The following is a 15212-nucleotide window of genomic DNA, read 5'->3' on the forward strand; positions in this document are numbered from 1 at the left end:
TTACCTTTCCTAAAATGTAAACACTATACTGTGTAAAAAGAAGAGACACATTTATTCACACCATTATTTATTGTAAATGTTTGAAAATCCATATATGCAACAATTCCTTAGTTTTATCGGGGAAAATGCACTGAAAGTTACATATGCATAAGAGCTGAAACATTACAGCAAAACTTAATATTTTAGTGACTTTGTCTACATGATTGTTAGTTGAGCATAAATAATGAAGTGTAATGTAGTAAGCATGCTTCTATATATATATATATATAGAAGCATGTATGTTCATATAGAAATATCCCATAACATCATAACTGAACATTTAATGAGGAAGAACTCAATTGTGAAACGTGAATTTCTTGTGCATGATCTTCATCAAGGCATTACGTAAACATGAAAATCATAATTTATGAAAATAAAATCCAAACATTGCATAAAAATAATCCTTTGTTCAAGCAATGGCAAAAAAACCTAATAAATTAATACACTTGCAATGTACTAAGAGGAAAATGACCTTTACATATGAGAAATGGCTTTGTTTCATTCATCGCTTCTCTCGAGCATGACTTCAAATCTGATTTTCTCACTAACTACAGGCAATCTTAATATATATATATATACACATATAAACATAGTGTTGCGTCCACCATCAGTAAACCCTGCCCCTCTGCTGTGTCTTCCCAATATAGGTCACACCCCACTAATAGCGACCTGAGGAAAACATTAGTGTGCATAAATTAAAAACCTCACGTCCAAACAGCAGAGGATCCGACAATGTCCTGTACCATCGCATGGCTGATGAGAGGGGTTTCTATTACACTTTATGGAAAGAGACACATAAGGCAGTTGTACTATACAAAATCTAGCTAACTATTACTACGCACTTAGTCTTTCTCAAAAATGAAATAATGCAGGAATGAGGGATTATGGGTGTTGTAGTTTATCAGAAAAAGACCGGGTTGTCGTAGCATGCCGACTGCGTCGATCACCGCTGCTTGAGCAGAGCTTTGTACATGGCAAAGCCAAGGACGGCAAACACTGTGGCACCAACGCTGGCCCTCAACCAAAACGTGGAGTTCTTTAGGTCAGCCTGGGTCATGTGTCTGAAAAAGAGTAAAAGAAATGTGATGTGTTAATATGACAAAACATAAAAACTAAGATGATAAATAACCAAACAATGGCATTCCTTCTAGTACAAAAATGTTTTTAAAAAATTGTACAACCATCACTGGCTCATAACAGTTTGAGCATGTAGTTTAGTCTTCAAAATACATTTTGTCTTCCCTTATGGACATCCTATATAAATATACTATATAAGGTAAAGGATCTGAAATAAGGGAGCAGGAGGCAGCATGAGGAGGTGCAGAGAAAGCATGAGAGCGCCAGCTAATGTCTTCAAGGGCAAAACAGATGGACATGTGTAAAACCACATACTAGCGTTGATAAGTAAGCCGTGGAGAAAGAGGCAAACAAGAGGGCAAATGGCCTCAAAGCATATTTCCAGAGTGTGTAACTTAACTACATACAGCATTTTAATGCCAGACACAACACTTTAAAGCCACATCGTGAGACTGTTTGTGTGCTATAATGTGTATAAATACAGAAAAAAACACAATTTACAGGAATAAATGTGATATGGCATTCACAAACCAGCAAAAAGATATTGAGGAAATTACTCAGAAATCATATCTGCAGAAACCTTCAAGTTGTAGTGAGAAAAAAATAAAAGTGAAAAATACAGTTTCATTGAATTATCTTGGTAAATAAAAAGGAAAAATATAAAGCAAACGGATTCACTTTCAAATAATATGCAACGCAATTTACATTCCCAAGTAACCCAATGTAGGGTGAGGGGTTTACCTGTTGCAAATAGGCACAAACGGGTTAACAGATGACTCCAGGTAGACTGAATCCTCTATAAAGCTGACCTCTGAACCTGACGAACGAGGCTGGACTTCTCGTCCGACAACAGAAACGTGCCCACGTCTCGTATAAAGAGTCTCAATCTTACACACACATGCACACATCACGGCACTTAAACCGCACACCCGACAAGATCACACCCCACTGTAGCCCACTGCCCACCACATGCGGTAAACATACACTCACAGACACACAGCACTATACCTTACTGATGCAACCACCCTACAGAATTTACTTTTTAAGGGTTCATTATGTTCCTTATGATGTGTTTTACTGTGAAATCATAATTAGTAATACTGAAGAATTAATGAATTTTGCTGTTTGGATATCCTCAGCTGAATGGTGTGTTTTGTTAAAGCATGGTTGCACGCAACTTCTCAATTTTAGAGTAACCTCAACAAAGCTGACTATTTACAATGTGTGTGTTGTGATATTAAAGGGACTAGGACCCCTAGAGTTAAACATTTGATCTTTACTGTTTTGGATCCATTCTGCTGATATCCGGGTCTGGCGCTACCACTTTTAGCATAGCTTAGCACAATCCACCGAATCCGATCAGACCACCAGCATCGCGCTAAAAAATAACAGAGTTTCAACATTTTTCCTATTCAAAACTTGACTCCTATGTAGCTACATCATGCACCAAGACCGATGGAAAACCAAAAGCCGTGACTCTCTAGGCAGACATGGCCAGGAACTATAATCTTATTTTGGCGTAATAATCAAGGACTTTGCTGATGTAACATGGCTGCAAGAGGCGCAACGACACTACGCAGCAGCCGAAAACAGTCCCCTTAGTATCTTTCAATAGCAGGGGACTATTTTCAGGAACTGCGCAACATCACTACGCCTGCCGCAGCCATGCCGCGCGAGCAAAGTCCCTGACCATCACGCCAGAACGAGAGTATAGTTCCTAACCATATCTGCCCAGAAAATCACAACTTTTAATTTTCCATCAGTCTTAGTACACAATGCAACCACAGAAGAGTCAAGTCTCAAAAAGTAAAAATATATAAACTCTTTGGTTATTTTTTAAGCGATGCTAATGGTCTAATCAGATTCAATGGATTGTGCTAAGCTATGCTAAAAGTGCTAGCGCCAGACCCGGATATCAGCTGAATGGATTCCAAAACTGCAAAAATCAAATGTTCAACTCTAGGGGAGCTGGAAATAAGCACTTTTTTTTAAAGTGGAGTGTCCCTTAAAGGGTCAACAAACAGGGAAATGCTGCCATCTACTGAATGCAACCGATTGAAAAATCCTCTCCCCAACATGATGTTCCTAATCCTTTTGTGACGTTTTGTCTGATTAAGAGTTTGAATGTGAAGGACTAACAGCCTCAGTCTTGAATCATGTGATTTGTATCCTTCTCCAAACAATAAAAGTGAATGTTAATGTGATGGACCGACAGCCTCACAGTTACCATCTCCTCTTGGATTCAACAGAATTTATAAACTAATACAGGCCTGAACATGAAGGTGAATAAATGAAAAATACATTTTCTTCTTTTTACATAAACTATTTCTTTAAAACAAAAAGCATAAAAATCTTTAAACTTGGATGCAGATGTGCAAATCATAAAACCTTACACATCAAAGCATCAAACAATAATGGCAAGTAAAGCTTGTGTGTTTTAAGACTAGCAACGGGTTAGACACCTTAGCCATTCAATCCACATACATAAATCAAGCCCCTTTAGTGTCACATCACTGCATGTGACCAGTTAGTGCCTGTTTGTGTGAGGTATGGGTCTTATTTTTAAGAGGCATACCCATCATCTAACACAAAGAAAGCTGGTTAGAGAAAGAGGGACAGACATGCCATTAGGGACGGCTAACATGATGTAAAGATATGCAAAGCAAAGATGGTGAGGGCCAACCAAACTAATGAAAAGGAACACCTATTGAGGAACAGAACAAGACAAATTCACAAGATTAAATTCAAATCGTTGGGATGTAGACTTCATTACAAAATAAAATGGAATAAATGACTTGTCTGATAGATGAAAATCAGACAAAGATGTCAAGAAAGTGACATGCTTTGCAGAAAATAATTCAAATCTATTTGCAGTGCATATTCCAGTCTAGTTCATAGTTTATAGATAATAAATAATTAGTGCTGGGCAAAGATTAATCGCGATTAATCGCATACAAAATAAAAGTGATCCTTGGCAAAATACACGAGCATGTGCTGTGTGTAATTATTATGTATAAATACATACACACACATTCATGTATGCATTTAAGAAACATTTACATGTTTATATATATTTATTTATATTTGTATATATTCTATATTAAAAATAAATGGAAAAAAATTATATATATAAGTAAAACAATTCTGAAATGAATATATGAATGTGTGTGTGGTTAAATATACGTAAGCAATAAGGTACGAGAGGCTGTGCTGTATCGTGAATAAGTGACGGCTGAAGGGCGTTGTTAGGCACGACGCGAAGCGGAGTGCCTGCAACCCCTTCGGCCTTTGCTTATTCACGATACAGCGCTTGCCTCGAGTACCTTAGTGCTTTTATAAAACGGTTACCACACAATGTTAAAGTAAAAAAAAATTAGTGCAACTTTCATGAAGTTAAATCAATAAAAGCATTCCTTCCGCTAGAAAAAATAGTCCCTGACTGCGAACAATAACATGAAAGCTCAAATAAAAACAACAAACTGTTCTCAGACTTTGTCTCATTATATGTTTATGTGTTGCTAAGGGCGCAGTGATATTAAATAGAACCGTTGAGTGAAGCGGTCATAGCAGTGTTTTATCGTGAATAAAGCACACCTATTGACCAATCAGAATCAAGGATTGGAACTAACCGTTTTATAAATAACAATTAGACACAGTACATGCACACACATTATGCCAAAAATCACTTTTATTTTGTATGCAATTAATCTTTGCCCAGCACTATAAATAATAAAATATAAATATACATATGCATGCATTCTTCTGATGTTTTATTATAGGTAAAAAATTAAGATTAGGAGGTAAGAATAAGATTAACTGTTCAATGCGAAAAAATAAAGGTCTTATAACAATTGTCCCTTAAATAAGGATGAGTAAAATAGTGCAGATTTACGGATTGCATATCCACCAAATGACCAATGAAAGAGGGTTAAACATGAACCACGTGACTTTAGACGAAAATGGTTAAACATAAGACATGACATTAGATAAATATAGTTAACATAAGACATAAACTACAAATGTGGGGTTGGATGCCTTTATAAAAAATGAAAAGCTGATGGCAAGTATGAGAAAAGCTCAGATGTTAGGAACCACATGCAGGTATAAAATAAAACAACTTTAGAAGCCAGGCTAAATGTTTCTGCAAATTTTCTAGTTTGGGGCTCAAGTTCAAGTACAGCAGCGCTTTGCCAGATATGTTAAAGAATGACTAATCGGACTGACCCGAGATGAAATGACCGAGGCAAAAATGGAAAGGCACTACACAAAATCTGCATTACTGATGATTAAATTGGAAACATGATTAGATTCAAGCACAAGCATTAAAGGGATACTTCACCGATTTAGCATTCAGCTTTGTATCTGTAGAAACCCGGCAGTATTACTGAATGACCATGTTTCCCTCCATCATTTCCCCCTGAGAGGAGAGATATCTGCATTTTGGTTCTGCAAAAAAGTCCTCCGATGATGCAAAAATCGTCATATTACATCATCGGAGGACTTTTTTGCAGAACCAAAATGCAGATATCTCTCCTCTCAGGGGGAAATGAGGGAGGGAAACATGGTCATTCAGTAATACTGCCGGGTTTCTACAGATACAAAGCTGAATGCTAAATCGGTGAAGTATCCCTTTAATTTTTTATGCTGTCAGTATGCCATGTGTTTGGGCTTTGTGTGGATGAACGTTTTGATCAATCAGATCTAAAAAGTAACATTTTCCAGCTTTTCCTTTTTAAAAATGTGATTTTTTTAAATCCATGATATAATTCACTATGAATATACTACATATATAAATCACTATTTCTCAACATCCTTTTGTGGATATGCAACGTAAAACTGTTAGGCCAGGACAACATCGAGTACAAAGGAAAGAAGGGAGTGTTAAAAAGCCCTGCAGAGAGGGAGAATGGGGGGTAATAGGACTATACTCAGAGACCTGGTCAGAACAGCACTGTAGAGTTTGGCCTTTACCGAGCGCACCAGCTCAGAGTTGAGGAGGTTGTGACAGATGCAAAAGGTACACCTGTTGCAGGTGCACATGCAGCGTAACTTGGAGTGGCTGCAGAAACACACATAGACAGGAAGGAATCAGTCTCATGTGACCCAGTTCCAGAAGAGTTGGATCCCAAAGTTACTACTACTAAATTTTTTTCCACCTCCTCAGGTGAGGATGAGGTGAGCTTGGAGATGGTGCAGGAAAGTAAGCACAGGAAATAAGGAAATACGTGTACAAAACAGTACTGGTAACTTTCCATTTTGAGAAAAATCCTTTACCCACAGACACGCTACATAAGCAGCAGGTGCAGACAGCGCATGGGAAATTGAGACATGTTTCTAAAACCAGGAGAACATAGAAAAGCTTGTACGGCACACGGACACTAGTTTAAGTGTTTCTATTTAGAGTTCTTTCCTAAGAATTGATTTCTGAAAACTACTTTTACCAGTACTGTGTGTTTTTAATTACCAAAGAAATACAAACAGGTGACCATCAATGAAGTTGTGATGAAAGTTTTGCTTCATCTAGTTAACACAAACCTAGGAAAGAACCGGTTCACTGTGGACATCCTCAACAGATGTTAGATCCAACTATGGAGCGTATGCTTAAAATTGTAATGCAACCACTACTATAAAGATGATAAAAATGCTATTTTGCTTACATATCAGACGCTACATTAAACAGACTGACATGCATGAAAGAGAAAGCCAGAGATGGCCAATCACAATCTAACAAAAGTAGAAGAGCAACGGTCTTATTATCTGGGTTAAAGAGGGACACAAAGATACTCTGTACTCACGGATACATGGCCATGGTTGTAAGTTTGGTGTAGATGTCTTTGCTGGGCGCATCAGCAGTGTTGCAGGTAAACAGCTGCGGTGGGTGAAGTTTGTGTTTCCGGCAGAAATCTAGCGGCGACGTGCTGTAATACTGACGGGTTTCGTGCAAGTCCGATTTGGCACCGATGATCACACAAGGTGTCTTGCTGTCAATGAAGTGTTTCTGTGAATGGACATTAAAGTGTTACAAAAGCAGATTAAAATCATAACTGAATATTTTTAGAATTTTTTTACGTTTTTCTGATCACATTCAATGCCAATTCTTTTTTCCAGTAAATTAAAATAAATAAAATCTCTTACCTTGTAGACTTTAGCACAGTATTCAAAGGAGTGAGGATTGCTGATGTCATACACCAGGCACACGACATCACAGGCAAGATCAGCCTCAGAGAGGAACTCGAAGTCTGGAAGCACTTCATGAAGCTGAGATAGCAAGAGCGAGTGAGAGAGAGAGAGAGAGAGAAAGAGAGCGAGAGAAAGAGAGCGAGAGAAAGACAGCGAGAGAAAGAGAGCGAAAGAAAGAGAGCGAAAGAAAGAGAGCGAAAGAGAGAAAGAGCGAGAGAAAGAGCGAGAGAAAGAGAGCGAAAGAGACAGCGAGAGAAAATGAGCAAGACAAAGAGAGCGAGCGAGAGAGAGAAAGAGAGCGAGCAAGAGAACAAATGAGACAGCGCGAGACAGACAGACACAGACAGCGCGAGACAGACAGACAGAGACACGGCGAGACAGACAGAAGACAGCGCGAGACAGACAGACAGAGACAGCGCGAGACAGACAGACAGAGACAGCGCGAGACAGACAGACAGAGACAGCGCGAGACAGACAGAAGACAGACAGAGCGAGACAGACAGAGCGAGACAGACAGACAGACAGACAGACAGACAGACAGAGACAGCACGAGACAGACAGAGCGAGACAGACAGAGCGAGACAGACAGACAGACAGACAGAGACAGCACGAGACAGAGAGAGAGACAGAGACAGACAGACAGACAGACAGAGACAGAGACAGCGCCAGACAGACAGACAGACAGAGACAGCGCCAGACAGACAGACAGACAGAGACAGCGCCAGACAGACAGACAGACAGACAGACAGACAGACACAGCCCGAGACAGACAGTGTGAGACAGACAGACAGAGACACACGAGACAGACAGACAGAGACACACGAGACAGACAGACAGAGACAGACAGACAGAGACAGGGCGACACAGACAGACAGACAGAGCCAGACATACAGACAGACAGAGACAGACAGACAGACAGACAGACAGACAGACAGACAGACAGAGACAGAGAGACAGCGCGAGACAGACAGAGAGACAGCGCGAGACAGACAGAGAGACAGCGCGAGACAGAGAGCGACAGCGCGAGACAGACAGACAGACAGACAGAGACAGAGCGAGACAGACAGACAGACAGACAGAGACAGCGCGAGACAGACAGAGACAGCGCGAGACAGACAGACAGACAGAGACAGCGCGAGACAGACAGACAGACAGAGACAGCGCCAGACAGACAGACAGAGACAGCCCCAGACAGACAGACAGAGACAGCGCCAGACAGACAGACAGAGACAGCGCGAGACAGACAGACAGACAGACAGACAGACAGACAGAGACAGCGCGAGACAGACAGAGACAGCGCGAGAGACAGCGCCAGACAGACAGAGACAGCGCGAGAGACAGCGCCAGACAGACAGACAGACAGAGACAGCGCAAGACAGACAGAGACAGCGCAAGACAGACAGAGACAGCGAGACAAAGACAGCAAGACAAAGACAGCAAGACAAAGACAGCGATACCGAGACAAAGACAGCAAAAGCGAGACAGCAAGAGCGAGCGTAAGAAAGGGAGAGGAAGAGGAAGAGAGATAGAGAGCAAACAGTTACCATCAGAAGTCAGACACAAAGGCAACTCTAGATTTGTTTACAATGCAACATGGCTTTGACTTACGAGCAAGTACTTTTCCTGTCCGTAAACATAAGTGGTGCTGATGGCATAGTAAGACTTGTGGTCATCTCTTATCCTATTTTGACGCTGCAATATAAATGAATGGATTAAAGTGCTTTGTTAGGCGTGTTTCATTCTTTTAGCTCGGCTCGTAAAGCACAGCAGTAGCAACCTAAAGGTCATGGGTTTGATTTGTAAGGCAACCATGTATGCATGATGTATAATTTACAAGTTGCTTTGGATAAAAACATATGCTAAATGCATAAAAGTAAAAAACATATATACTCACCGCCAGGTTCCTGCCCAGGAAGGCTTGAAGAAACCCACTTTTACCGCTGTCTCTGGCTCCAAGCACATTGCAACGGAAGACACTGCGCTGCGTCTGTTTCTTCTGCAGGTCAATACGCTTACTCCTGGTGACTAGACAAGAAAGAAAAAGTTCACCTTGTGTTGAACCCAGAACTTTTTTAAGGAAGTGATTAAGAGTGGCTAAGTGAAATACCTGTAATAGCTGCTGCTTGTGACTCCTGTTCTTGAATAATGGAGTAACCAAGATAACCCAGATACTCCAAACAGCGCTGCACATCCAGGTATGTTGTTAGCCTAAGGTGAAGGTGACAAAATGCGGAGAACGTGTAATTTAACATTTTCATTTCTCAGCCCAGTAGCCCTAACGGTACTCACGTCCATTGGGACAGGTAGCCTTGGTACGTGATCCAGCCCTGTTCATTGGTGCAGACTGTGTTGTTGACATCAGGACCCCAGGGCATGTAGGGAAAGACCTTGAACAGATCCTTAAGCTCATCTGGAGACAGGGCACAGTCTCGATCCTACCACACACACAAAAAAAAACTGATTTGAACACATGAATGAACTGTGTGAACAGCTCCTAATGTATCCATCTACAGGGTGGTGTCATTAAGACACACCTTCAGACTATGCAACTAAACAAACACCGGCACAACATGACAGTTTTAATGTTCTTTATTCAAACCACCATCACTGACTAGACAAAACATGACAAAAGAAACAAATAAAAACATGCTGTTAAGGCAACTGAATGGCATTTTGCTAAACTTACTTTGTCGTGCTTGTCAAAGACGCTCTGAAGAAAGAGGTAGGCGTTGTGGTTCAGTTCTGTGGTACAATCTGGAGGTATTTTTAACCTAGGAAAACAGATTCAACATGACCTCATTATAACATTACTATTTCAGGACATGGATACTTATTTTGTTTTGCATCTAGAGTGAAACTTACAGTGGAAACAGGTATTCTTGGGTGAGCTCCAGGTCATCATCGTAACCAAACCGCCTGAGCACGGTCCACGTCGTCTCGTGCCTTCCTCTCTGAATAAACAAAGTATGAAGAAACAAGAAGCCTGGCAAACAGAGAAAGCACAATTAGGAAGATAACAGTGGGTGGCCACATACAAGCCATCACATTCACCAATGGAGTCACATGCATCTACGATTTAAGAAATGAAAACTTGATCTGCTCACCCTTTAGTGTGAGACCATTGTCCTTCACCCCATCTAACAAGTTTTTCCGAACAACATTTTTCACATCCTCCAGGGCTTGAAGCGCCAGGGGAATGTTAAAACAAGTTCTCTGCAAGGTAGAAACCATGATGTCCGAGCATAATGTCCTTATTAACACTTAAAAAATAAGCTGTGTATGTGACTGTTACCTGAAAGAAGTTAAGCTCGCTGTCATTCAGAATTCCATCATTGTCCAGGTCTGATATTTTGAAAATGCGAGTAAGTGCTTTGATGCAAGACGATTTCATCTGGGCAGAAGAAAGAAGAGACCTATTATTGCCAATACTATCATTGAAATCTGGGATTTTTTATCAGAGATCCAACAAATGCCACAATACAAAAGGACATTGTGGCAAATCTTGTTAACTATTCAAGCATTTGATGGACAGAATAGCAGATAAAATAGCTTCAGGTTACTGTAGGTAACCTGAAATAATCCCTGCTTACCTCCTTCTCCTCAGGGGAGTAGAGCGGTCCTGTGGGGTGCAGAACAGCCTTCTGAGCATAGTAGAACAACTCTGAGATGTTCTTCAAGTTTTTGGCCGAACACTAAAAAAAATTTAAGCCTTTAAGTTAACATCACATCAGAAAAACATAGCTGCTTTAAACACTCAACAATGGTCACTTTGATCTTCATGGGACAGATCTTTAATAGTCATGCAACTTAAGTTTATTTTTGGACAAGAACAAATGAAGTCAGTCTTATACATTTATACTGGGTGCGTGTCCACTGTCGGCATTAAAACCACGCCCACTCACAGGAAAGCTGCAGTCTCAAAGGGGCTGGACACACCAAAGCTTTTACGAAGTATCACAGCAACCAACCGTCTCACAGCTGACGTACAGTATCAGAGCTACCAAAGCGCTTAGCGGAAGAAAGCTGGCACTCAGCTGAAAAACAGTTGGCATTCGGCGTTGTCCTGCCGTTTTCAGCCGCGTTTAAAAGTTTTGGGTTTACACAACCCCTAATAAGCCCAGCACACACCAAAAGATAATCAGGCTGATTTTGGGCCAATCTCCCCCTTAATGACAATCCTAGGTAAAGTCCCAATCGTCTTTGTGGTTGAACTGATTACCTTATCAGATTTTCCTGTGGTGTGGTGTATTAAGAGCATCTCAATCTGTTAGTAAGCACATCGGCAAGATTCCCACACCTTAGTTAACTTCAAATTCAAGGACCTCTCAAGGACTTTCCAGGTCCAATGCCCTCAAATTCAAGGACTAAATGTGGGCCACATTTTAAGTGAGAGCAAGGTTACATCGTGTAATCTTTTAAGATACATTGTTACAGTTCCCTTTCGAGGTAACTCGCACTGCAGTGACACTTTGGGGACGCCTCCAGGGGTAAGTGCATCTGAATGTGTATATCAAATTCAACCAATGGTGAGTCTTAACGACAAAGACAGGTTGACGCGGGAGCCAGGAAGTATATCGCTGTCTGAAATATTGCCAAAGACGGCAATACAGGGACGCAGGAAGTATGGCAATGGAGACACAGCATCTCGTTCCCTTCTCAGGGAACAACAGTTACATACGTAACCCAAGATGTTTTCATGTGTCAAACACAACTATGCAAAAAACATTTTGGTATGAATCAACATTCGCATACAGAAGATATAAGCATTTAAAGAGAACAGTTTAGCACATGTGCTTAAAAAGTCTAGAATTTTTATGATATTATCCTACACTACACAGGGAATTATATGGATTTTTTCAGAAAACTTCTTGCATAAAATAGATTCAAGCACTTTCAAATGAAACCCCACCCCCAGATTCACAAACTTTCAAGGATTTCAAGGACCCAATGGGAACCCTGCATCGGAGGCGTTCCAATCGCAAATTGGAAATATTCATCATGTTCAGAAATCCTGTTGTGTGGGGGAAACCTCGGTAAAAAACGCACACGCTGTAGATTGTCACGTAAAACAAAACGATACCCAATCAGAAAGCAAACTGATGAAAGACAAAACCATAACTGCAGTCATGGCGCAGCGGGCACTGTTCAAAATGAAATGGACCGTAGACTATATATCGTAGATTTTTGCATTATGCCTGTGGTCTCTCACATTTTGAATCTGGTAAGATTGTGAAAATCTTTTGGTGTGGCCCTAGCTTAAACTTTAAAAAAACTGCTACAATCTGAATGGATGCTTGCAAATGTATTAGTCATGGCTCCAGAGCATCATCGAGCCACCATTTTAGCCACGCCCAACTAAAACTGTTTAATGATGTAACTCCACAATTCAGTACTACATAGTTTAGAGTTTATATAACGTTTTTCAGCAAAACATTTCTAACATTTATAATGTGACTTTACACAGACCAATTCACACAAATACAACAAACAACAGCCAACAAACTAATTCGCTCTAAATGAGAATATTCATGGTGAATATTGTCGGATAGAGTTTGTTCAATCAGCTTGAACTGGCCTTTAATGAAACATCCATATAGAGTAGACTGAAACCAACAGCACCAGTACAGCAGTAATGAGTGACAGACACATGACCCAGAGAGTGATGTCACTTTCCACCATGATACTACACCCTCTCTGCACACACTCGCACTGAGAGGAATGTACAAAACATACCTGCACCATCACGATAGATTTTACCCTAATACTAATGTCTCATGTTGTTAAAGTCAAGATTTAAACCCACTCCATCTCTCTCACCTCTACACAGGTCTCAATCTCAGAGTACTGGTTCATGATGGGGAGGATGGTCTCCATGCTGCTGTGCTCAACCAGGTCAGATTTGTTCCCCACCAGTATCAAGGGAACTCTGAAATTGTTAAGAAAATACATCACTAATCATGAGGAATGAGCAAACAACACAGTCAGACACAAGGTCCTGGCAAGATGCCACACACCTGCTGTCCTTATCCGTTCGCTCATTGATAAGGGGAATCCAGTGACTCGTCACCTACACGGATGCCAACATAAGACATATTACAAAACCATACAAACTTCGAAGTAAAATTTAAATCTCTATCTATCTATGGTGAGATTTTTGCAAAAATGAAAACATGACCTACCTTTTCAATTGACTTCTTGTTGTTGACCGAATAGACTATGCATATAACATTAGCCTTTGAAAACAAAAAATACAAGATGATGAATAAACACAAGATGATCAAATTAAAATCGCACCGCAAAAGAGCCTAAACTAACCCCACCTTCGATATTTCTTGGTAAAGCTGCTCATCCGACTGTTCGGCTTCTGTAGCGGCAAAGACATACACCACGAAAGGAGGAAAAATACATGAGGTTATAAATCATCCCAAGAGCAATTTAGGCTACCCACCAAAGAAATAAAGCATCATTACCTGAATAGTCTACTATATGAGTGGGGACTCTCTCAGGCGTAACGTCAGCAGGAATAGTGATCTCTTCGGCTCTGAGAGGAACCTTTAATAAAATCCCAAACAGTGCATAGTGAATTATAAGGATGAGGATTAGTAAAAATCAAATATAAGAGAAACAACAAAAGGTTTAGTTTATGAGTGTTTGTATATTTGAAGGTAACTGTTTCTGAATTAGTCAGTATGCAATTACATAATCACCCATGTATGTAAGGAGGATTAAGTTTAGGGATGATACCTCATCAGGGAATTCCTCGCTGACAAGTGACATGATCAGGGAAGTCTTCCCCACTTTGGCTATAAAGAGAAAGAATTGCACCATGACCCCTATTATCAGCACCAAACATTTTTTAGAAATAGGACTGGATTTAAAAATTACAAAGATACAAAGACAATATTGGTGTGGCTGACTGTTTTGTTTTTAACTTGTTGGTATTTCTATCTGAATTTTGAGATGCGAAGAATGAATATGATCTGACATGAGTAGACATATTACATTACAGTCGTAGTACAGTACGTTTACACAGACACGTACTGCTTTAGCTGCCATATCTAATATTTGGCAGCTGTCTGGAGGACTAAACTATTATAAGTAACTATGATAAACAGAGATGAAACATTAAGACACACCCCCACCATTACTGTCATCGTCTACTGAGTTGCTTGTGATTTAAAACAGCTCCTTATATTCTGAAATCTACTTCATTTACAGCCGTGTTTCTCAAACGAGGAGCCAACACAAAGCAATTGCCAATTTATATAAGGTTTCTGAACACTATGTACAATATACATAGATAAGCGGTACGAATTTTCGTCAATGGCTCGTTGTTTTGTTAGGGTGTCTTATTTATACTTGCATTTAATGTCGAAAATATTGGGAAATGATTAACAAATAATTGGTTGACCATATAAGATGAATGCAAATCAACTGGGAAGGTGCATCAAAGATGCAACTAACAAATTCATTCACTTACGTTCTCCGACAAGTAATATCCTCACGTCCTTCCTCATCGTTGCGAGTTTAGTTTGCGCAGGATATAAAGTGAAAATGTCCTTTGGCTCGGATCATTGATCTTTGTGCTGATGTATGTAACAGGCCTGCGCGCTGTTGGCGCTCTGTAGGACAAAACGGACGGAGAAACTTCCGTCTGTGTCGAGCAGAAAAATCACTGCTCACGCGAGATTAACGCATTGATGTGATTTACGCCATTTAAAACAAATCGATTTTATGTAGATAACGGTACCACCTCGTCTCTCAGATTCAGTTCATGACATTTCTGGGTTCACATTTCAAGCGCACGCCAGAGGCGGCTGACCTCCAATAACCGGTAACTACGGAAAACCGGGATGGACAAACGCTGGTCTTCTTCTCCTCATTGTTGATTTTTTTTAATGGCGGTTGGTGTACAG

At 40.4% G+C, this 15212-nt stretch overlaps 1 protein-coding gene across 3 annotated transcripts; it reads right to left on the reverse strand.

Moving 5' to 3' along the window:
- Positions 1-50: 50 nt before the first annotated feature.
- On the reverse strand, positions 51-15160 carry rhot1a (ras homolog family member T1a). Of its 3 annotated transcripts, none has more exons than XM_055194202.2 (20): positions 14777-15160; positions 14041-14099; positions 13767-13848; positions 13617-13660; positions 13476-13529; positions 13311-13363; positions 13114-13222; positions 10887-10988; positions 10589-10687; positions 10401-10509; positions 10159-10279; positions 9983-10067; positions 9586-9731; positions 9404-9504; positions 9191-9321; positions 8905-8988; positions 7252-7374; positions 6912-7114; positions 6053-6175; positions 51-1100 (listed from the first exon to the last, which is right to left on the reverse strand). In XM_055194202.2, the coding sequence occupies exons 1-20, from the start codon at positions 14811-14813 to the stop codon at positions 983-985; spliced, it is 1983 nt and encodes a 660-aa protein (XP_055050177.1). In that variant the 5' UTR covers positions 14814-15160; the 3' UTR covers positions 51-982. The 3 variants fall into 3 exon arrangements, with proteins under 3 accessions (XP_055050177.1, XP_055050179.1, XP_055050178.1); XM_055194203.2 differs by lacking the exon at positions 51-1100 and adding an exon at positions 3058-3820; XM_055194204.2 differs by lacking the exon at positions 6053-6175 and having other exon boundaries at positions 14777-15159.
- Between the last annotated feature and the right edge of the window lie 52 nt (positions 15161-15212).

The sequence above is a fragment of the Misgurnus anguillicaudatus genome, chromosome 19 (genome assembly GCF_027580225.2).
Source record: "Misgurnus anguillicaudatus chromosome 19, ASM2758022v2, whole genome shotgun sequence".
Lineage (NCBI taxonomy): Eukaryota > Metazoa > Chordata > Actinopteri > Cypriniformes > Cobitidae > Misgurnus > Misgurnus anguillicaudatus.